The sequence below is a fragment of the Drosophila willistoni genome, assembly GCF_018902025.1.
Source record: "Drosophila willistoni isolate 14030-0811.24 chromosome 2L unlocalized genomic scaffold, UCI_dwil_1.1 Seg168, whole genome shotgun sequence".
In the NCBI taxonomy this organism is placed as follows: Eukaryota; Metazoa; Arthropoda; class Insecta; order Diptera; family Drosophilidae; genus Drosophila; species Drosophila willistoni.
In genome coordinates, this window is record NW_025814047.1 from 3,398,739 (window position 1) to 3,422,246 (window position 23,508).

At 33.8% G+C, this 23,508-nt stretch overlaps 2 protein-coding genes across 3 annotated transcripts; both read right to left on the minus strand.

Annotated features, from left to right (window-relative positions):
- Positions 1-21: 21 nt before the first annotated feature.
- LOC6640705 (venom serine protease) lies at positions 22-1,513 on the minus strand. The gene is made up of 5 exons (XM_002063677.4): positions 1,279-1,513; positions 887-1,211; positions 728-823; positions 497-662; positions 22-435 (listed from the first exon to the last, which is right to left on the minus strand). Exons 1-5 carry the CDS (start codon positions 1,495-1,497, stop codon positions 48-50), a joined length of 1,194 nt encoding a protein of 397 aa, XP_002063713.1. The 5' UTR covers positions 1,498-1,513; the 3' UTR covers positions 22-47.
- A 10,169-nt stretch (positions 1,514-11,682) lies between these two features.
- Positions 11,683-15,599, minus strand: LOC111518425 (venom serine protease). 2 transcript variants are annotated; one of them, XM_023175072.2, is made up of 5 exons: positions 15,359-15,599; positions 14,849-15,302; positions 14,628-14,784; positions 14,315-14,567; positions 11,683-11,971 (listed from the first exon to the last, which is right to left on the minus strand). In XM_023175072.2, the coding sequence occupies exons 1-5, from the start codon at positions 15,437-15,439 to the stop codon at positions 11,921-11,923; spliced, it is 996 nt and encodes a 331-aa protein (XP_023030840.2). In that variant the 5' UTR covers positions 15,440-15,599; the 3' UTR covers positions 11,683-11,920. The 2 variants fall into 2 exon arrangements, with proteins under 2 accessions (XP_023030840.2, XP_046865710.1); XM_047009754.1 differs by lacking the exon at positions 11,683-11,971 and having other exon boundaries at positions 13,942-14,567; positions 15,359-15,597.
- Positions 15,600-23,508: the final 7,909 nt, after the last annotated feature.

A 23,508-nucleotide genomic window follows, 5' to 3' on the forward strand; every position in this document is an offset into this window, starting at 1 on the left:
TAAGAATAGTAACACCAAAAATTCTTTTTGCTTGATTTTTATTTGCCTCACATGCTGACCGCACAATTTGAACCGCCAATTTTGTTACGTATCCATTGAATATAACTGGTAATTCTCGTATTAACACCCATGGGATATGCCGACTCTGCACAACTCTTGCCAAAGCTAACGACACCAATTAAGAATTGTTTTGAGAGACGATAGATAACCGGGCCACCAGAATCGTATTGACACGAATCCCGACTATTGCCAGAATAATCATAAGTGCACATTTGACCAGCATTGATTTGGGCCACACCATTATAAGAAGTCTGACAGTCAGAATTGGTTATCATCATTAAGTTGATCTTTTGCAAAGTAGCTGAAGTTGGTCCGGCAAAGAATATAGTACCCCAGCCAATAACATCGGCCGTATCATACTCAAAGGTCTTGGTACTAAAAGAAAGATTAGGGAACTTATTTAAGAATCAAGGAAACAAACTAAAACTAAACTCACGTTCCGACTGGTGGCAGGCAAATGGGACCCACTCCTCGTGACCACGGTATATTGCTGACTGTAACCAAAACGGCTATATCATTAACCACATAGGGTTCATTCACATATTGCTCATGGGGAATAAACTGTTGAATGCCTATCTGTTGATAATAACGCGAACTGGCGGCTAATTTGGGAACAAAGTCTCTTAAAATTGGCTGTTAATTGCAATTATGACCGAAAGCAACTTACGATTCTGTAGATTATTTGTGCCAGCAATTGCCACAACATTTGTGGCCACTCTTTGAAGTGTACAGTGGGCAGCGGTTATTATATGACGATGGGAAACTTGACATAAGCAAAAAAATAATTAGAGTGAGATGGGAACGTGGATAATCGAAATATTCCCACCTATAGCACCACCACAGAATGATGGCAAATTGCTGCTTATATCCTTTAGAGCCACCATGCTGGGATATTCATTGGCTGCTGCCTGTTGTCCATTTGCTATTCTCTGTGTGGCCGACCAGCCGCAATTACAATTCTGTTTGGCCACCGTTAGGGTACACTTAAAATTGCCCCTTTGGCTTCCCGTGGAGATATAGGCAAAGACCAAATCGGTAAAAAGACTATCACGAGAAAGAGTGCCACTGCCACAAAGATTCTCAGCACTACGCATTAATAAGTCCCCCTCAGTGTCTATCCAGAAATTATCGGTAGTGCATTGTCCATTGGTCTGTTAAATAGACTCTTAAGATTTAACATTCATATCACTTTAAATCCATTTTCCTCATCGCCCTTACCGTGGGTATATTGAGGGTGCATTGTGCTTGAATATAGTAATCCGAAGGGGCTGAAAATTTATAGCGACAGGATGAACCGGCTGGATAGTTTTGTGGATAATATGGCGACTCCACATAGGATACTCCCGGATTTAAAGTATAGGCATTATCGCAACCTTCAAAGTAGCCCCAAACAACTGTAAGAGAGCCCAGAAAGATAAGTATGGAAGAGCGGTACATTATCGTTCTTCTGTAGTCTAAACTCAACTGTTTTAAAATTTAAATGTCACTGTCAAGTAATACAGAATAAACTTCAAATCCAAAGCTAAACAACACTTGATAAAATATTACGTATACGACCCCACACATTCAGTAACTCGATCTCTCTCTCTCTATCTCTATCTCTATTTCTCTGTCCGTTTATTTTTTCCAATTTCCACACTTGTACAAACATCAATATACATATATATATAATGGGGAAAAATGATTATATGAGGTGTGATTAGAAGACATTTGTCATTGAAAATGCATTCACGATTTTGAACTTGGTAATTTTTCAATTAGCATTAACTCTCTGTTTGAGTTCTAGGTTCTGATAAACTTGACTAATAGCATTTTAGGTCATTGGAATTGGTATTTGGTGGGCTTTTTAACAGCTGTGCACCTGTTTGACTGCCTAAAAAACAGAGATAAGCCAACGAACAGCCCACAGTCAAATGGCAAATAAACAATTCTTATACATATACAATGTGTTCTAATTAACTAAAAGATGGGAAGCAAGTAATTAACTCTGTTTAAACAGAATTCACAAAAAAACAAAAAATAAATTTTATACTTATGTTTTCTCTCTTATCAGTCAGTTGAGTAATTTAAACTTAACGATGGATAAAGAAAGGAAAGAAGGGTTAAATATGAAACAAACAAAAGAAAGTTGTTAAATATGTGTTTTTTTTTTTGTAACAAATTTTATGTGAATATATGTTCAAGTTAAAAAACTTACATATTATATTATTATTGTATAATGCATGTGCACTTTTATTTTTTAAAAGACAAACACGTATTTTGCACTTCACTTGGGTTATTAAAAATTTTGTACAAAATAAAATTGGTATTTTTGTCTGTTGATATTTCATTAACTTTTTACTTATGTATATTTACATTTTTATACACTCTCGACATTCGGGGAAACTTGCTATGGCACAGAAAGTAAGAAGATTTGATATTACATTAGACCTATAGAAACTTTTGTATGGACATGTGTTCAGGGTTCTTTCCAGATAATTTATCTACCTATAGTTTAATTATGTACTCATCATTGTAGAGTTGTTCAAATAACGAACATCAAATTAGTTTAGCAGACAAAAACTGACGAAAAATTTCCATTAAAAAATGCTCAATTCAATTTATTTGTTTTCTTTTCTTTTTATTTAACGCTCAAGCAAAGGTACAGGGTATTTCTTTACTATTCAAGAATATTAGGGAGACGTTTACAAAGCTCGTTGTCGGAAAATATTACATATTTGCACTAATATTTGCTAATTTTCATTAAAATATCCTTATTTTAAAAAAATAGTTGCCAAATTCATTTTCCCCTTAAAGAATCCTGATTTAAAAAAATAATTTCCAAATTCATTTTATTTGTATTTATATACATTGAATTGATTAACAAACTTATAAACTTCAAAGAGATCTTTTTCAATGCTTTCTATAACAAATTCAAATAGAGGTATTAATAGTAAATAATAATTATACGTTTTGCTTTTCTTTTAAATAAATGTATTGCTTTGTAGCTTGTAATCAAGTGAACAATTTATAAAAATAGCCAGTTAAAAGGTGCTGTCTTTATTGCTAGTTGTTGATAAATGATGTCGATGTTCCATTCCCGTGACGATGTAGTCAATCAATTGATTAATTCTTCTGGTAAGGACGGATCTTAAAGAAGAAATCACTATATTCCCTATATTCTAACTAAAAAAGCAGTAAGTAATTCATTATTTAGCAATGTCATTATTCTCGAATTGTTTCCAAAAGTAAAACTGTTTTCGAATCCGAAAATTATATTGGGAGTCATATTTATTGACTCAAAATTTTATTATTACTTTATAATTATAGTCGAATTTTAAGTCACATTAAAATTGTTTTTGTTTGATTAAGTTTGATTTCGACAAATTTCTTTGGAATCGCAAGCGGTAATAGGCCTAATTGTCCTTAATGAAATAGGAGAAAGTACTAGGGAATCAAAAAAAGTATATGCATCTTGTGGGAAACAAAGTTTAATTGTGTGAATTTTCATAGTTACATAAATAAATTGTTTTCCGTTAAAGGAAATTATCTTTCAGCAATATAAAGTGTTATCTACTTATTAAAAAATGTTTCATAATATATTTACTTCTTTTTTAGATGAGAAACCTATAACATACCTCTAAAATGTTTAAGTTCGTGACTTACTGAATATCGTGTTATATATATGTATTATATTTCTGTGGATTGATCTTGGGATATAAGTTTGGTTCTTTAAATATATAAAACATTTGCAAACATTTACTTGTTTTTGTCTTTACTAAAAGAGACTTATTTCTGGGAAATAAAGTGCTCAGTCTTCTTTCAAACTAAGCCTACTATATTTATTCAATTATTTTCAAAGACATCTTGCTAAACTTAATAAAAATAATTCAAAGAAGTGTATTGAAATATCACCATTTCTGAAGTTTTTGCATTTTTACTACTAGTTACATGACAATATTTATCTTGCGATAGAGAGAGAGAGAGAGAAAAAAAAGTGTACAATTAAAAATACAATGTAAATGCACGGAAATTTTTACAGCATCCATTAGCATAAGGCAATTAATAATTTAATGGTAAGCGGAAAATCAACGAAAATAACTTGCTACTAGTATGTACTTTCTGTGCATTCAAATGGAGCCTAAAAGTATGCAATAGTGAAATGTCGCGTAATTATAATATCCCCTTTCCCTTTGCTTTCGCCCTGCATATCTCTCTCTCGCTATCTATCTATCTCTTTCTCTGTGTGTAACGCTTTTTACATAACATGGCTATGTCTATATTTTCTAGTATGATTTTTTGTGTCAGGCGCATTTTTTTTCGTCTTCTTTCTTTTGGATATTATTTTTTCTTTTTGCGTTTTTTTGTCTCTCGTTTCTGTTACCAGGCCCGCACATTTGCATTTTCCACTAATTTGACTTTTGTATTGTTGTGGTCGACCTCTATTCCCCCCCCGTACCCGAGCCACACCCACTTGTACGCCTTTTTCTCCATCATCATTGCAGTCCATTGCAGGTTTTTATGTATTAGAGTGTCGTATATATGTATGTGTGTGTGTGTGTGTGTGTGTGCTTTTTTCATGTCGTTTTGCTTTCCACCAATCGCATTCCCTCTATGTTCCGTTATATGGATGTATGTATGTATTTGTGGGTGGGCTACGCACTTTTTGACTTTTCGCTTGTCAAGGGACGTGGTGGGCGGCGGGGTGTGCGGAGTTTGGGGAAAAATGCGTTTTCATGCATTGGTTGGCTAGGTCCCTGACCGAGTCCCAACCTGGGGTTGAGGCTTACTACTCTCTCTCTGTTTCTCTCTTTCTCTGTCATTCTCTCCAAATATGTGTGTGTGTGTGTAAATAGAGTAATATGCCGTTGTAGGTGTGCATGTGTGTGTGTGTATGTGTGTGGGAAACTGCATTTCCCCGAGCTTGTCATTTGATGTGGCTGTGACTCTGTGGCCATATCATTAATTGCCGCTAGGCTGCAAAAAAGAAACCCACACAAATTAGTGGGCTAAAAACAAAAATGGCCAAAAAGGTAAAAGGAGAAGATAACAGAAAATAACTACCGAATGAAAGGATGCAGCATTGGCAACCAAGAATAGAGGCATAAAATGACAGCCGTACAGAAAGGGAAATATGAGAATGAAACAATTGTGTTTTGTTTTTGCCTAGGCATAGAGTAATCAATAAATATTTGCTAGGCAATTTCTATTTTAACTTTACATAGTCTGGTCTTTAGAATCTAAAAATTAGTTTTACATTTTAGATGAAGAAAATATATTATTAGTTTCGGGTATTTTTTGAATATTTTAAGAAGTTCCTTAATAAACTTTGAAAAATTTGGATATTATGATAATACTACGATTATCATTAGTAGTAAATATTTTTCATCTAAAAACGTATTCACATGTTGCTTTAACCTTAAATTAAATCGAAGAATCCTTTGAACAAATTACCTTGGAAAGTGGTGATATTTCTGAGTGGAAATATTTGTAATGGCTTGATAAATCTTTTATTTAAACTTTTATAAACGGTTTTAAATAGTCACTTAGATCAAAGCAATTGCATTTTGTATTTGATCCCAAATTCTCATTTAATTCTAATCATACAATATTACATTATTCATGTTATTACAATATCTTTTGTGTTGTCCTTATTACTATACTTTATCTAAAACTTTTATAATATGCCTGATCCTGATTAGTATTTACCCATTATCTGCCGCGCGCCAAAAAAATGTTCTGAGAAGAATTTCAAGGAAAATTAAGTAAATTAATTCGATCTAAAGCTAAGAAATCTAATGAACTTTTTTCCTATTTCTGTTAAACTGTTCGTTCTGTTAAACTAAAAAACAAACTAAAAAACCACTAAAACCTTTTAAAAGAAGGAGCAGGCTAGAGGACATTTTCAGGATTGTCTGTATAACGCTATTTCAAGTATGATTAGGTTTGTTTTTCCGAAAATGACTTCGAGGATGTTCGAAAGATTAAAATATAATAGCTCTCTAAAAAAAAACGTATTAAGTATTTTGAAATTCGCTAAGTAGTTTAAATGGGCATCAAATTCGAATAGTATTTTACTTTATTAGTATACAAATAATGATGATTATAACTTATCTAGTAGTGCATTATTTACCTTAAATTTAACATACATTTTCATTTCTCAATTCAAATCATCTTCCATTTCAACTTTTCCATCTTTATTGTAATTTTAAATCTATTATAATTCTACCCATTATATTCCGTAATAATTCTATTCGTAATCGATTTTTATACATAATTATATGAGTTTTGCAGACTTTAAGAATATTTGAACTTATTATTCTGTTCGTTTTTATTATACTTATAAAAAAATTGAATAAAATGTTCATTCCATTATGTTTCATATCTTATGCCACAATTGCTTTGGTGGATTATAATTTAAAATATACTTATTTGTTATAATTTGAAATATACTTAGTTTAGTTCTAAATTTAATACAATTGTCTATTTCATTCCATTATAAAATAATTTCAAAATCAATCCCTTTTTGAAATGCATTGCCATTCTAAATCTAGTTTCAAAACATATACTGATAGTTTTTGGAACTTTTCAGTTTTCTTTAAACTAATTTTCCTAAGAACAGTTATAATTTGGAAAAACACATACAGCCTTACAGCCTCTAAGTTAATAGGTCAAGTAAATATAATGTGATTCGCTATAATCTACAACTAAAAATAAACATATCCCTTTTAATATCTGTTTACTTTTTATCAATGTATGCAAAATCAATTTACATTTCATTTGTGCAACTTTGTTGATTATAGTGTAATATGTGTCTGGAATTCTGAACGTTTCCTATTTCTTGTTGATTTTTTTTTCGAAATTGTTGACTCAATAATCCACAAACTGTAATTGCAGTTACCCCCAGAGACCATAATCCCATAAATCGATGCAACCATCAGGAGGCTCACAACTCTATATCATTTTTTTATTCACTCTCTTGCTCTTGCCTTCTCTTTTGCTCCTGATGAGTTTTCCCACCTTTAACTGTATTCTAGGCTTGTCTATTTCACTTACCAGTCCATATCCTCCTGCTCCAGATACCGATTCCCTACCAGTTGGTGAGTTTTTATCTAGCCAGGAGAAGCATATTCAATTTGCCAGGCACCTTCAATCACAATAAATCCATACAAATTTCCGTTTGGGCTCGAAATGCAAACTAAGCAAATTTTAATTAATGAAAAATTGCTATTAAAAAAGCGCAGAAAAAAAGAAAACTGCCGGAGATGGGGAGAGAGAGAGAGGGAGAAAGAGCGACCTGGAAAAACTAAAACCAATTCAGAGGCAAAAAAATGCAATCAAAATGCTGCTAGCTTCGACTACCCATCCCCTACCTCTCATATATGTATGTATGTATGTACCAACTAAACGAGTAAATGCATAAAAACAACGCACAGAAAAATACTAAATACATATGTAAAAGGGCCACCAAGAGTTTTCTCTGCGTATGTGTGTGTAGGGGGGGATGGTATGAAAAAGATGTAGAAATAGGCGTTATCTAAGCCAACTGCCTGGGCCTCTGTCTCGGCTGGCTGCGCTGTCGACTTCAGCGATTAACATAAACACGCAAAAACATTAACACAGCCTCTCAGTCTCAGCCAACGGCAACGCAGTTAGAAAATAAATGGTCTACTCTGTGAGCGAGAGAGAACTAGGGTGAGGGGGGTGAAAAGAACTAGGCGGACAACAAAAAAAAGGAAAATTCTTCATACATAGATAACGGTGGCGTATGTGTAATGTGCGAGAGAGATAGATAGACCGATTGGCGGCGGTTAGTGGTAGTGGTTCGGCCTCTCTGTATATATATATATGTATAGTGGCCTCTCATTCTGCCACGCTCATTACATTACACTCATTTTGCCTTAGCTTTTTTTTGGGGGCTGGGCGCGCATAGGCAATTTTCCACATTTTCCACATACACACACACATGTGCTGAGAAAAATGTGTTCTCTGCCAACGACCGCACCCAAACCCAATCACAAAAACGCGTTAATAAGAGGAAAACGTGGCGCAAAAAACTACACACACACACACACACACACACACATACACACACGCATATAGCATAGCACAGAGAGCACCTCCTCCACCACCATGACATCCCTCTCCTGCCACCTCCTTCAACTCATACCCAACTCTAGCCAGGGCCAGCCAATCGCAGAATTTGTTTACGAAAAGCAACACAAAGCAAAATGTATTCTCTCATTTTACGAATTTTTCCCAGCATCACTCACTTGCTTGCTCTCTCTCTTGCACTCTCAGTCACTCACTCACTCTCTCTCTCTCTTTCTTTCTCCCTGTCTGTCTATCTTACTCTCTCACGCGTAGCCACAATTTTTTTCCACTGTTGCTCATTTTGTGCGAGGAAAATGTGGAAAAAGCACGAAACATCAAAACAAAAAAGCAAAAAAAAAGCAACCACGTGCAAGCAACGTTGACTGCGAAAGAGAAATGGTGAGAGGCAGAACGAGAGACTCTCTTAGATTACGCCGCTCTCTTTTGCTGGTGGTTTTATGGGGGGCCTTCGTTGAGTTTTGGCTTTTCGTTTTGAGAGGGGGGCGAATGAGTTAAACGGGGGGTCACAAAGGGGGAAAGAGTAAATGCATTTGGTTGGTTAGGCATTAAGAACGGGTTTTTCGCTAGGCGTTTGACTTAGTTTCTTTTTCCCTCTCTGTCTCTCCCTCTCAGTCTCTCTATTTTAATTAGTTAATATTTCACTTACAGAGAAGATTTTAATCAGATCATTTAGTATACGTATGCCTTCCATTTTAGTATGTAGTTAGTTGCATTTCATTTGATATCGATCATGAATTCGCATTAACTTTAGTTGTTATAAAAGTTTATGGTTACGTTTAAATGAAAATTTATTCCCAAACCCACAACCAAATGACACTTAATGGTCTAACCAAGTATTTTAAACTTAAGCACAGCCATTAAAAGTATTGAAAATAGAAATTGGTTTTTGCTACTGGTTAACAAATCTCTTGGATTTTAATCTAAATCAATTTACTTTCTTAAAGAGGAGTGTTTTAGCATCAATTAGCTAAGAACATTAATGAAGTCCAATTTGAATGCAATCCTAATGTAATTTCTAAAACATTTTTTGACATTTATTGATCTAAACTTCTTTTTGATCAGTAGTTTTCAGCACATACAAAAAAACATATAGGACTAGATATAAAGTAAATATATACCTATGTATTCAATCAACACAAAAAACTAGCTTATGTGAATTGGGAAGACCATTGCCTGAAAAATGATTCCTTGCTTCAAAAAATTTATAATTTTTCGCATAAAGCTATCATTTATAAAAAAAATGCTCGCCTTGAGATTTATTTTTTAAGATAAGGACATTTTACAAATTTTATTATATACTTAAGGGTTTTTAAGACGAGACAAGTTTTGAAATCACTTGAAAGCAGCTTTAACCAATCCAAGCATATGAATTTAATCATCAAAAAATTTATATTATAGACGCTCAAAAACGACTGCTTTATAAAAACAATGGAAATTTGACTAATGGAAAATTTACTTTTTCCTCTTGGTGTATGAACTCCTTTAACACGGTTGCTAAAGAAAGGCAATCTACGTATTAAGCGAGGGCCATGTTCATATTGAATTAAAACTATAGCTTGATTTTTTATAAAACCGCCTCATATGTATGTATGTATGTAAATATATTCAAACGACCTTTTCAATATTAATGTCAAATTATATGTCTGTATCTCTCTATAATCTTGATATAATGGATAAAATTGCAATTCCAATTTCAATGTGTTTTCTAAAACTTGAGTCCTTTTAGCTGAAGATAAAATTTTATTTTGATTATACATTTTGCGTTGCATCCTTTATTTTATAATTAATTTTAAGACTTTCATAATTAATATCCTTGTGATATTGGTTAAAATTTCATAACAAAGGGAAGGACGTATTTTCGCTTCTTAATATTTTTATAAATTGTCTTAAGTACTTAGAACTAATAAGTAATATATAGGATTTAAGCAATTAGCTTGATCGAATTACTTAATTCTGCTTTCATATTTATACATATGGCTGACAAAAGTTTCAATTTACTTATACTTGTATGTACATATACTTATTATAACATGTAATTGTTTTACTTGATTATGTTCCTACTTAATTAAATCGATTCCTAAAGCTAAAAATGATTTTATTTATATTATTTCTATATTAAACTAATTTTGACTTTAAATTAAATTAATTTTAGATAGATTGATTTGTAGTTCTAATTTGAAATATATATGATTGCTGATTTATTTATTATAATTCATGAAAATGGGTTTTAAAATTTGAGCTATATCATTATAAAAAATCTTTGAAAACTGTTCAAATTGAAATTTTAAAACATATTGCCTAGTTGGCCAAAAAGAGTTGAGTAAAATATATAAAAAATAAGACTATTCTCAAAAACTTTTTAATTTTTTTTGAAAACTTTAATAGTATAATAAATAAATATGAAATTATGTATAAATATCGTTAATGCAGATGCCGCTTATTCACTATCCCAAATGTATAACATATTAACCTATATAAAAGCTTGACAATCTGCTGATTCATACTACAATATATAAGAACTGTATATACGTATATATGTTTATAATTGTAGCAAAATAAAGAAAATAGAAATAACAACTTCTATATATCATCCACCCATTTCAGCTTCAATACTCACATTTATAGAACATCATTAACCTTCTTTGCGAACAAAGAGAAAACCCTAAAAATAGTTTCCCAAACAAAAAATTGTTATAAAAAGGACTCGAATAATGCAGAACAATATAAATGCCGGATATATATATTTTCACTACAATGAGACAGACAGACAGAGTATATTCTATTAACTAATAATCGATTATAATGCTTATGACCTGCGTGCCAAGGTGTAAGTAGTTGTATTACTTAACAAACTCATAGACACAGACACACACACACATAGCTAAAGGCAAAAGGATCAAAGGGTGGGCAAGAGGCAGGCGAAGGATAAACAAAACGCAAACAAAACGCATTAAATGTTAATGTCCACTAATTGTGTAATTTGGTGTCGCATTTGATGTCATTTGCAGGGACATAACAATAGACACAACCCACACAAATGGGGGATGAGGGGGCATTTAGGCGGGGGAAATTGACTCTAATGAATATTCAGTGATGGAGGTGGAGGGAAAAAACGCTAATGAAGTAATTACAACAATTAATTTAATTATAAATTAACCTATTGTCATTGTTGTTCTTGTTGTTATTATTATTATTACTGTTGTTGTTGTCGTTCGTGGTATTCGTGACATTAAGGGGCGTTTAAGCGGGTGGGGGGGAAAAAACACAAGAGTACAGGAAATTGTTGCCACAGTTTGCTTTGTCAACATGTTTACAAAGGACAATGAAGGACACTCACTGTTGTGCTTCTTCCTTTCATTTTTCGTTTTTCCATTTTTTTTGTTTTCTGCTTTGCTTCTTCAGTTCAAGGCAATTGAAGGTCTAAAATACAATGTTTAAATGAAAGTAAAAAAAAGAATAAACACTCTAGAAAAATTTAAATACAATTTTATTTGTAATTATTTGCCAACATACATATGTGCACTTCATTAAGGACATATTGAAACGCAACATTGCATTAAATTAAATGTGGGCAGACAAAATTTCGATACTCTTACCAGTTTATGATGTTATGTTTTGTTATTTGGTGTGTTTTATTTTAACAATAATTTTTATAGTTTTTATAATATTTCGATTTAAATTAAGGCCTGAATCCTTTTCGAAAGTCAAATGATGAAGGCGTCTATGAATGTTTTATTGGCATTCTTCTTCGGGCTATTTTGAGTCGTCAATTTATCTCCCCAAAGCTTCCAAACTGGTTCAGTCTAATAGGAGGCACCTAATAGAACATTAAAGTTAAAATAGTTCGACTTTTTAAAGATATTTTAGACAAATTTAGCCTATACATATGTGTAATCTCAGTAAGTCATTTCATTCGATTTTCTGTTTTTAGATCTGATTTCATAATCCCATAATTGTCCAAAGTATTTTAATCTATTCTATAACATTCAATCTATCATCTATATCCCATTTTGCGAATTCTACTTTTTGTAAGACAGAATTAACCACTCACCCTTTTTTCATTGTTTCAAATATTACTATAATTAGGTTATGCTTAGGCTATGCTTCCTAGTTTATAACTTCTTAATGCTAATTTCAAAGTCGATGTACTTCATTTTTCTTGCCATTCAACAACAAGTAAATCCAATTTTCCGCATTAAAAGTTATTTTAATGAAATATGTCACGCTTATAGTTAAAATAAGGGTCTATGGGTGACCCACAAGTACACAAAGCTGATAAGACACCTTGGGATAGATATTGATCCTTGCAATGGCAAGTGCTTGATGTAAATAAACGATATCAAACTACTTCCTTTTAATCCATTGATTTTTCTCATAGTATATAAAGTTACATATTGGCATTAGAAAGATCTATTTAAGATATACAATGTCGATAGTTGGAATTCATAAAGTGATTGTTTTTGTTTTCTAAACTGTTTTTTACTTAAGCTCTATAAAAGAGGTAATTTCTTGACACCAATATTAGTAATTAAGACCTTGAAATTATAAGGTAGGTCACTTCAGATCAATATTCACATTTTTCTCAACAATAAAGAATGAGTTTCATTGGCTTGGGGTTAACAATAGCAGTCCCGACAAGATGTATTAATGAATTAATTACTATTACAGATTTATGCATAATCTAACGCACCTAAAGACAGGATATAAGCAACTTTTATTACATATATGTATGTGGGTATTCCATACAGACTTTTAGTTTAAACTCTAAAGACCTACATATATCATTTTCTCCCTGGAAAACTCAAGATCGTGCTGAAAATTAATGTGTCCAATTTTCAGCAAGTGTATTAAAATACGTGCCAAATGCACTTTGCACTTTTATCATCAATGCAATAATTTACACATTATCAACACACAGTGAACGCTCTGCTGTGCTCCCCCCGTCTCTGCTAACGCCTTGTGTCACCATCCATTAGCTCATTTTCAGTAATTTTCAATAAACTCTTCAGTTATCAACTGTCTGCCATCTGTTGTATGGCTGGGCAAAATTGTCAGAGTATGGGCGTGGCACATGCCATAATGCACTTGGATAATAATTTTAATTTTAATTGGCTTATTTAATATTTCAATTAAGTGCGAAACGAACGAAACCAAAACCAAAAACCAAAGCGCACCAACTCCAATCGAAATCCAAAAACCAACTTGACAAGGTGTGAACATGTGAAAATATATGTACATACATATACATTCATACATACATATACATATATCTGTGTGTGGCAAAAACATTTGAAGCGTGCACCGAGTGAGAAAAGAGAGAGAGAGAGGGAACGGAGAGGGAGGCGGTTTGCCAATTGCCGTAGGGGTAACGGCAAATGTTCGATTCCCATATGCGTGTGAGCTAATGAGTCCTGCAGGCTCATACGCACACACACACACACACACACACTCATATCCGCCATACGTATGTGTGTGTTTATATTTATTTTGTGGTGTAAAGTTAACGCGGTTGCACGCGGCGTATGCGTAATATGTACAAATATTTCATGTTTTTGCGGCCAACTTACATATTTTGCACAGAATTTTCAACGCTTTAAACTGTGAGGTTGAACAATTAAAATTTATGAACTATTTTAAGAGTCGATAGAAGTGAGATTGACTGTTAAAGAGGAGTCTTGCTACACTTTGACATTGTCATTAGGTAAAATACTTTTTTCAAATAGAGGCTTGATGTCTTCCCAAGACTTATAGCCTGTCCAATTCCAAAAACAAAGAAAAGAAGCTAACTTTGGTCCAAAATTTGGTATGTTTATAAAGTAGAAACATAATTTAGAATCTTCTTCAAATCAATAAAATCAGATGAGAGCACTTGTTAAACTAATTTGGGAAGAAGAACCTTTTTATAGGATTAAGCAAAGCTATGTTAGGAATAAATTAAATTTATAAGACCAAATTTAAGGAATTAAATTAGGCGCAAGTCGCGTTTTATGTAAAAGAGAATGAATCACATCTCCAGCTAACCGTTCTTTTTTTTTCACTAACGCACACAAATTGGATTTTTCACATGGCTTTGAATCCAATCAAGATGGGATGTAATGCGTGTATTGATGCCAAGGGTTATGCCTTGTTCAAAAATTTTCCCATAGCTGATGATACCTACCAGAAACATGCGATCACGTTGACGCAATATGACTGGGCCTCCCGAATCCATTTGCAAGGAGTCCATACCTTGTTCCGAACGATCAGTAGTGCATAGTTGATTGTCCTCTATGGTATTATTGTAATAAATGTTACACCTGTCATTTTCAAGAACGAATAGATTTGCTTTTAGTAATGTATCCGATGTGGGACCACCGAATTTCACTGAACCCCAACCAGCAATCTCTACAGGGTGTTCAACAAATGAATTTTCGCTGTAAGAACAAACCAAAGACTTAAAGCCTATTGATAAATGAATCTCAGTGTAAACTTACGTATCCAAGAAGGGTAGACAAACGGGTGCCACGCCCCATGACCATTCCATGGAGGTCCGTGTCAATAACAGAGCTATATCATTGTAATCTTCTACATAATTTGGATGATTGATAATAAGAGATATGGAATGTTTACGGACATATTTGGATTTAGCGTCTATAATTATAGAGAACGAATATTTAAATCATAGTTAAGACTATTTCCACTTACTGCTACTTACTGAGATCGTGAGCACCCACCAGAGCCATCAAGTTATTTGCGAGCGGCTGTCGTTTCGTACAATGAGCTGCTGTCACTATATGACGATTACTCACAATACTCCCGCCACAAAATATTTTGATATAAGAACCAATTTCCTGTATAGCCACCAAGAAGGGAAACTCATTTTTGCTTGCATTTCGACCATTGCCTATTCGTATATCGAGGTCGGGCGGGGCGCACCAACCGCAATCACAGGCCTCAGAACGAGTCACTGCCTTTGCCTCGCAAGTGATTTTAAGTTTTTGTTGCCTTTCTGAACTTGATTCATCATTAAAATACAACTTCAAGGCAAAATATTGAAAACTTGACATTTTGGTAAATCTGCCCGAACGGCAAAAACGATCAGCATCACGAAATTTTAAATCACCATCTTCGGAGGTCAAAATAAACATTGAACTGCATGCATCAGGAATCTAAAATAGACAATACAGTCTCCTATATTTAAGTCAAAATTGATCAAAGGACTTACCATTTTGAAGTGACAGTTCATTTCGATAAAATGATTAACTGGTGCTTTTACATAATATATACATTCTTCCCTTGTGACCATCAATTCAGGAAAATTGGAATTAGTTATAGTTATAGTTCGATTGGATAATAAATAGTAATTTTGAATATTGGGCAAACAACCCAAAATTTCTTCTAGTCATAATAAAATAAACACCGAAATGAATTTAATGTGCCACATGTTTAGAAAGATTTATTTAAAGTGCCTAAGAGAACGTTTTTATAAATGTAAGTTTGTGCTTGCAAATTATATTTAAATGAAGGAATTTGTTTTACTTTATTAATTTGCTATGCTATTTAAGTAAAGTTTTCTTTTGTAATGCTTTCGCCTATAAGCTCGACCTTATAATGTTTCAAACAGTGATTGCAAATGCTATACTACATCGGAGTTTTTTTTTTGCTTGATTTCGAAGGGCTGCGTAGCATAGCAGAGAGCACAAATGGAAAACGGTTGCTCTTCTGTTCAGTGTTGCCGAAACTTTTCCAGCAAAAATAGCTAAAGCGAGGTCTAAAAATAGCTAAAAGTAGCTAACTTTAATATTTCGAACTAAAATTTCATAAAAAGTAGCTAAAATGAAAACATTTTTATGCCCTTGCAAAAAGGGTATATTAATTTTGGTCAGAAGTGTGCAACGCGTAGAAGGAAGCATCTCCGACCATAGAATGTATATATATTCTTGATCAGCATGACGAGACGAGTTCATATAGCCATGTCCGTCCATCCGTCCGTCCGTCCGTCCGTCTGGATCAACGTAAACTCCTCCTAGATCGTTAGAGCTACAGAGTTGAAATTTTGCATGTAGGCTTGTATATATATATGTATATGTAGGGGTTGTATATCTCGGATTCAGCCAGATCGGACCACTATATCATATAGCTCCCATACAAACTGCAAAGTCACGATAGTGACTTTTCTCAATAACTTTATTATTTTCTGAGCTATTGTCGTAAAATTTAATATTGGTAAATTTATTACACATATAAACGCCTGTGCCAAATTTTATCAAGATCAGGTAACTATATTATATAGCTCCCATAGGAACGATCGGTGGAAAACAGTGACTTTGATCAATAACAATAACTAGTACAGATCTACTATGAGAGCGACTACGAAGTTGCTACGAGAGCAACAGAAGTGGAAATGCTCCGTAGCAGTAGCATTGCTACAACTACAAATAGCGTATCGAAAGTTTTTTGCTCTTGCTTTTGCTCTGTGCTCCGGCGATGAGCAACCGTTTTCCGCTTGTGCTCTCTGCTATGCTACGTAGCCCATCGAAATCAGAGCAGTAGCGGGAGCAGAGCAATATTTTTATTGAAATTGCTGCTATGTAGCAGCAAATGCAAACACTGGTTTCAAATGCCCTTTTCGTTAAGGAAAATAGGAAATAAGCATTCTAACTACATATAACAACATATATCGGGATAAAGAAAAAGGCATTTTGAATGCTTAATAATTCTTTTTTGTGAGAATTTTTTAAGGCAACATTTTTTTGTTAATATAAAGCAAATCGTTTATCTTTGGATACATTTTCAGTCTCAATATGTAAGGCATTATCGTACTGTTTGAAACTTTAAACAGTTTTTCCCTAATCCAAGTTTAATTGTAGTTATTGTATATTACATGATTTAGTTTTCGGGCCAGGATTTCTTTCCGATGTTTTGTAGGTGAAATAGTATAAAATTGTTTAAAACAAAACCAAAATGAGCTAACAGTAAAACTCGATACAAGAATTCAGTTTATAATCTTTATTTTATTTCATATCAAAGTATTTTTGAGGAGTCTCCATAAGAAGGTTTTCCTTGTTTAGCTAACAGTTCTATATATCCTTTTGAAGACCTTATTGTTGGTATTTAGATTATATATAATAAGATAACAATAAGACAATCATAATACAGAACAAATGGAATGGAGTATGTAACCAGATTATAGATATCGATGGCTCATCAGTAATAAGTAGATCTGATATGGTCAGCAGTTAACAATAAAGACCTAGTTAATTAAGCTGCTATGGTTAGCTATTATCAATAAAGACGTATTGTGCTGATCTAACACTATGTCGAACTATGCACTGGTGAGCTCTCTATTTTTACTATAAAAGAAATGCATTATTCTTAGTAAGATCAGATACCAATTGTAGCTACATCGGGTGTGCATCTGTGCCTGTGTCCTTGGCCCCCATCTCTGCCTTTGTAATCTTACTCCGAAGTCCACCCAATTTATGTGTTGGTTGCGACAACTTTTAGTCACTGGTTTATGTGCCTATTTACATATAAATAAATAAACATTAAATATATTCAAAAAATACTAACGTCTTTCATTGAACATTTTGGTGACCCCGACGTGATGGAGTCTAGGTATAATAACTGAGCAAATCAACTAATATTATTAGATATGCACACTTATTTATTCATTTACGATCTCACAGTCAAGCATCGAATCATTTCAAGACTTTTCTTTGACTGCAGGACGTGGTCGAACGCTTAGCAGCTTTACAGCAATTTCGATTAACAACATTTTCAAATGAAGTAAGTAAGTCGTCTCGCCGACTTGGGTATACCATACACCAGGTGAAACAAATATTTAAAATTTCGAAAACCAAATGTATGTCTACTAAATTGTTTTAATATGCCTCATACCATTTGCTATCTCGCTCACTCTACAAACACACAAGCACTCTAGCGCCGCCACTAGCCAACGGCCAATTCTGCCCTTATGGATCGCGTAGCAAAATACGTTCATACGTATATTTTGTATGTTTCTAGTCCGATTTCAATCAAATTTGGTAGTTTGATAGAAATAGATAAGATTTATTAGTCTGCCAAATTTGATCGCGATGGTCAAAAAATTGCATGAGCTAATCGGTTTTTTCTAAATTATGGAGGCGGAAGTGGGCGTGGCAACATATTAAAATATATGTATTCTGCGCGCATACTAAGCCAGTATATATACTAAATTTGGCGACTTTAGCTCTGTTAGTTTTCGAGAAAATCAGTTTTGTTTAATTTTCGGGGGCGGAAATGGGCGTGGCAAAATTTTTAAATAGTCAATATCTGCGCGTCTATTAAGCTAACTTACATACCAAATTTAATGTCGGTAGCTTTCATAGTTTTTAAGAAAATCAGAGTTATGTAAATTCCGGGGGCGGAAGGGGGCGTGGCAAAAAGTTGGAACAATTATTTTCTGCGCGCTAACTAAACGAGTATATAAACCAAATTTGATGTTTCTATCTGCTATACTTTTTAAGAAAAACAGTTTTATGTAAATTCTGGGGGCGGAAGGGGGCGTGGCAAAAATTTGAAACAAACTCGATAAGCGTACATACTACACGAGACTGCATACCAAATTTGGTGGCTCTAGCTCTTATAGTCTCCGAGATCTAGGTGTTCATACGGACGGACGGACGGACGGACGGACGGACGGACGGACGGACGGACGGACGGACGGACGGACGGACGGACAGACGGACATGGCTAGATCGACTCGGTTTGTGGTCCTGATCAAGAATATATATACTTTGTGGGGTCGGAGATGCTTCCTTCTGCATGTTACATACATTTTGGCGACTTTAATATACCATTTCACCCTATGGGTGTATGGTATAAAAACCTTAAGTTCTAAACATTCTTCTTTCTACGCATAAAATTTGACAGATCTTTGTAGACAAATACTCGACACAGAATAGATCGATGCATAAGTATTGCTTACAATTTCATTTTATTTATTTAATATTATTTTATATTGAATTCCCAATGAATTTATAGCTGCTTCATGGTTTAATTGTCTACCAAGCACTAAAACTCATCCTCTCCTTATTAGCCTTGAGGCAAGTGGCAAATATCTGGTTGCGCCTTGCAATATTTGAAGTAGTTTTTGAAGGTGAGAGTAAAGGAGGTGAAGTTGACTTCTTACCTGGGTAATTTTGCCTTTTGCCAGTTGAGTTTTCAATGTTGTACGCAGAAAAGTTTTCCCGGACATGATGTTGGCTGGCTGGTTGGTTGGTTGGTTCGTTGGCTGAATGTCTTGACTGCTTTTGTGGTTTTTCCAACATTCCTAAGACTCGCGCCCAGCTAGCTACTGTGCAATTATTTAATGAAGTTATAAAATCAGGTATGAATATGTCTACGCATACATATACATACATGGAGAAACTTATGCTCACATATGTATGTTTGGGTCCTAGTCTTAGGACCTGGTCTTGGGCCTGACTTTTGTTGTAATTTGATTTTTGGTTTGTTGCCTTTTTGTTTGAGTTGCAGCAGGTTTAGTGGCACAAGTGGCAAGATGGTGGAGTGTTGATGGTGGGGCGAAGCAGTCAGTAACTTGTGCTGTGGAATTCAATTAAGAAATGTCAAAATTTTATTGAACATAGAGCTGTAGGGTTTTGAGTCCTTAAAATACTCTCACACACACTCACACACACACATCGCACACACTCCCATATATATCAAATACAATTTCAGCATTAATTTAGATACCGCCAATAACCTTTGCGCACTTTTACTGCATCAATTTTCATTAAAACGAGCTAGCAAAAAGCTGGGGAAAGTCCAGAGGAAAATTGGGCAAAAAAGTTGGGCAGCGCGAAAAAAAACAATAAAATAAAAAAAAAATTATTCGAAAACCGTAAGCGGAAATGAATCCCATGTGCATAAATACGTATAAATCCAAAAATAAATTGAATTAAAAAAGGCGAGAGACAACAAAAATACAAAAAACCAGTAAAACACCAAAAAAAAAAAAAGAAATGGAAAGAAAAAGTAACTGAAACCCAAGCCAGTTTTTTGGCAATTGGAGTGAGCATAATAAATTCGAGCATCAGACTTTGTTTGGCTTAGTCAATGGTCCACGAAAAAACGAGCGCGACACACACAACACACAGTGGAAAAATGAAGGAAAAATTTGCGGGGAAATGGGAATGCTTTGGAGTGAAAATGAGTTGGAGAAGAAGCCATCTAACTGGCGGCAAAATCGCGAATTTATTATATATATAGAAGCAAATGATTTTTAAATAACTTTGTCTGGCTTTAAAATTTATAGTAGCCAAGAAATATTAACCATTCCATTTTCTTATTTTGATTTTGTTTGCAAGTAGTGATATTAAGCCAGGTTTAATTGATAAGTAATTAGAAAGTGACAGATAGCTACTGAGTTTAGGGCTTCTTTTGGTTCTTCTAGCTAAAATCGTGATTAAGATGATCTGATGATCTCGGTGATATGACAAGAAAGTTTCCATGTACAATATATTTGAATGATGAAGTGACACAACAAACCATTTGAAATTTCAAATAGGTTTGAGAAAAAAAAACAAATTAACACCTTTTGAAACATTCAAACCTGAAATTCATCTAAACCTCACAACCTTTAGGGTTTTAAATACTCAGATCACAAATAGGTTCTTATATGTACAAATATTTCCTTAAGTGATACCTCGATCGTCTTTATAAGCCCTAAAGCACCTATAGAGCCTCTTATAACATTTGAATTATCGTGGCAAAACATAAATAGAAGAAGTTTTGATAGACATAAGTTATATAAGAATAACTTAAGTGAAGACCTAAGTGAGCAAATATTAACTTTAAATTATCATTGATATCCATTAAAGACTTCTTGTCTGTTGTTTCGGTTATAAATCTTAAAATTAAAGTATGAATATAAAAATTATAGGCAAATATTTACAAATTAATGCAATCTCTGCTTGGGTATTGTTGCTCTTTGGCCATCAGAAAAGTAGTAGAAGTCATTTATCTTATTTTGTCAAAAAGTTGTCATCACCAAAAGGCGAAAAAAGGAAAATATGTACATACATATATAGTAGAAAAAAAAGGGTTCTCTTGGCTAAGCACTGTTGGTGTCTGTCTGGCTTTCTGGTTCTTGTTCTTGTTCCTCTCGCTTTCCGGTTCCTGGCTAAAATTTTTTGTTCTACTGCTTTTCGTGTGTCTGTGTCTTTGTTGACAGCAATTGTCACAATTACAAGTTGATATGTCCTGCTGCCAGCTGCTTGGTGGCAGCGAGTCCTTCGCTCTTGAGTCCTCGCCTCGCTAAGTCAACTGATTTAAGTGATATTTATGCCAGACGACGATGCGGCAAACGTTCAATGGAGCAAGTGATAAGCGTCGCTTGACTGACAACTGACCAGATCTGAGTGTGAGAAAGAGATACTTAGTTTCTATGTATGTATGTATGTATGTCCACCCACTGATTAATGGCTGATGTGCTGCTACGGCACTGCTGATCCCTGCGGTCCACAGGATACGGATAAGGTGGCTGACAATGGCATAAATTTTGTAATGTTAACACGACAGAAGACACTTTAGACACAACTTTGCGCTAGTTTAACTTTTTTTTAACACTATTTTCTATACCCTTGGTGGAAATTTAGAGGGCAAGTATTTATGACTCATCTAGATTAGTGGAAAAGGTAAGAAGATAATCTTCTTTTCTATATTTTTGAACCATATTCCTTAGTTTTAGCGAAATTTGTAGAGATTTTACCGTATCTGTTTCTCCTCAATACCAGATGACTTTTTTAGGCAGCTCTGATGAATTTAATATCATTTCTACATATTCGTTTCTTGCTCAAATTGGTTTTAAAGCTTAAATTTAGCACACGCTTTCGAAAATCCATTTAAAAATTAAGATTAAAACTTATTGCGTCTTGTGAAATAAAAACATTTCCACTAGATCTTAAACTGGATGGTGATAATTCGGAACGCCAAAAACATTTGAATGAAGTTTCTGAGAATAGGCGATAAGGGCAAGGGTTCTTTATAACATAACTTATCGTAAAGTTAAAAATTTACAATGAAATTCTAAAACTTTTGGTAGTTTATGGAAAAAATTTTGTATCTAATTGTTCATAAATTTGCTTTCCGGTTCCTGAAAATTTCGCTCAACACATTTGACAATGTTTATTGTTAGACAAAATGTCACTTAAAACTATAAAAATCATTTGTTTAATTAACTCATAACAGATAAATCGATTTAAAGAACGACTATGCGTTTTAAATCGATCGACCTTTTTGTGATTCCCAGGATTCGGTTCAGGTCAGCATCCCTTAATAGCAGCTATGAAGATAATGCAGTTGAATTAAGTCAAATAAGTTCTCCATACTCGAAAATAGGTTAATTGCATTTGGATTAAGTCATTTAGTTTCTCTTTATTAGTAAAATATAGTATAGAATGCAAATTTATTTTATGTTAAATACCATGCAAAATGTTGTAAATTTAATAACTTTTGCATACTTTTGGGATCTATTTATTTAACCTAAGAGAATTTTAGGTGTAAATGAAGTCGTCCATTCTATGTTTTCTCACACACCTCAATTTCCGAGCTAAATTATTTAATTCCCAGTCGTAAGTTGAGCCGCACATGGAGCACATTGATTACGGACGGGTTCGTTCGTGCTTTAGTCCTTTCTCCAACTCTGCTCACTGGTCCCAAGTGCAGACATGAAATACATTTTATTCATTCTACATATGTATATATATGCATGCATTTTTTTCCTCACTTCCTTTTCTCTCATTCTCTCTCTCTCTCTTGCTCATTTGCCTGACCACAGAAGTTATGTTGTCTCATTAACTTTTAACTTGTTGGCGAGGTTATTTGAGCTTTTTTCCCTTGTTTTATGTTGCTTTTTTTACTTGGTGTGTGTGTATTTTATTTTTTGTTTTACAACTCTTCAACTCTTTGGCGAGGATTGGATGCCGAGCTAAGGACTAGAAGAACATTGTTAGGGTAACGAGCGCGATGTAAAAATATTATTTTTATTCCTGTGGCACATTTTTTTTCGCTTTCTTCCCACATATATGATTTTAATATCCTGTAATTGCAATTGTTTTGGGTATATTTAGTTGAAAACAATGTAAGTCAGAATGTCAGAATGTATACAATTAAGCAACGAGTCAAATTGATTTGTTTTCAGGTTATGTAAAGTGAGAAGGACCTTTTCTAGCTGCCATTCATTAATCCTTTTTACGAAAACTTTGATATTGATAGAATATAGAATAGAAAAGAATAGATATACTTTGTTTTATATCTTTATTTACTAGGAAATATTTGCCCTAAGTCTGAGAAAGATTCGTGTTTGGCTTTCTGATTTCCTTAATGAAT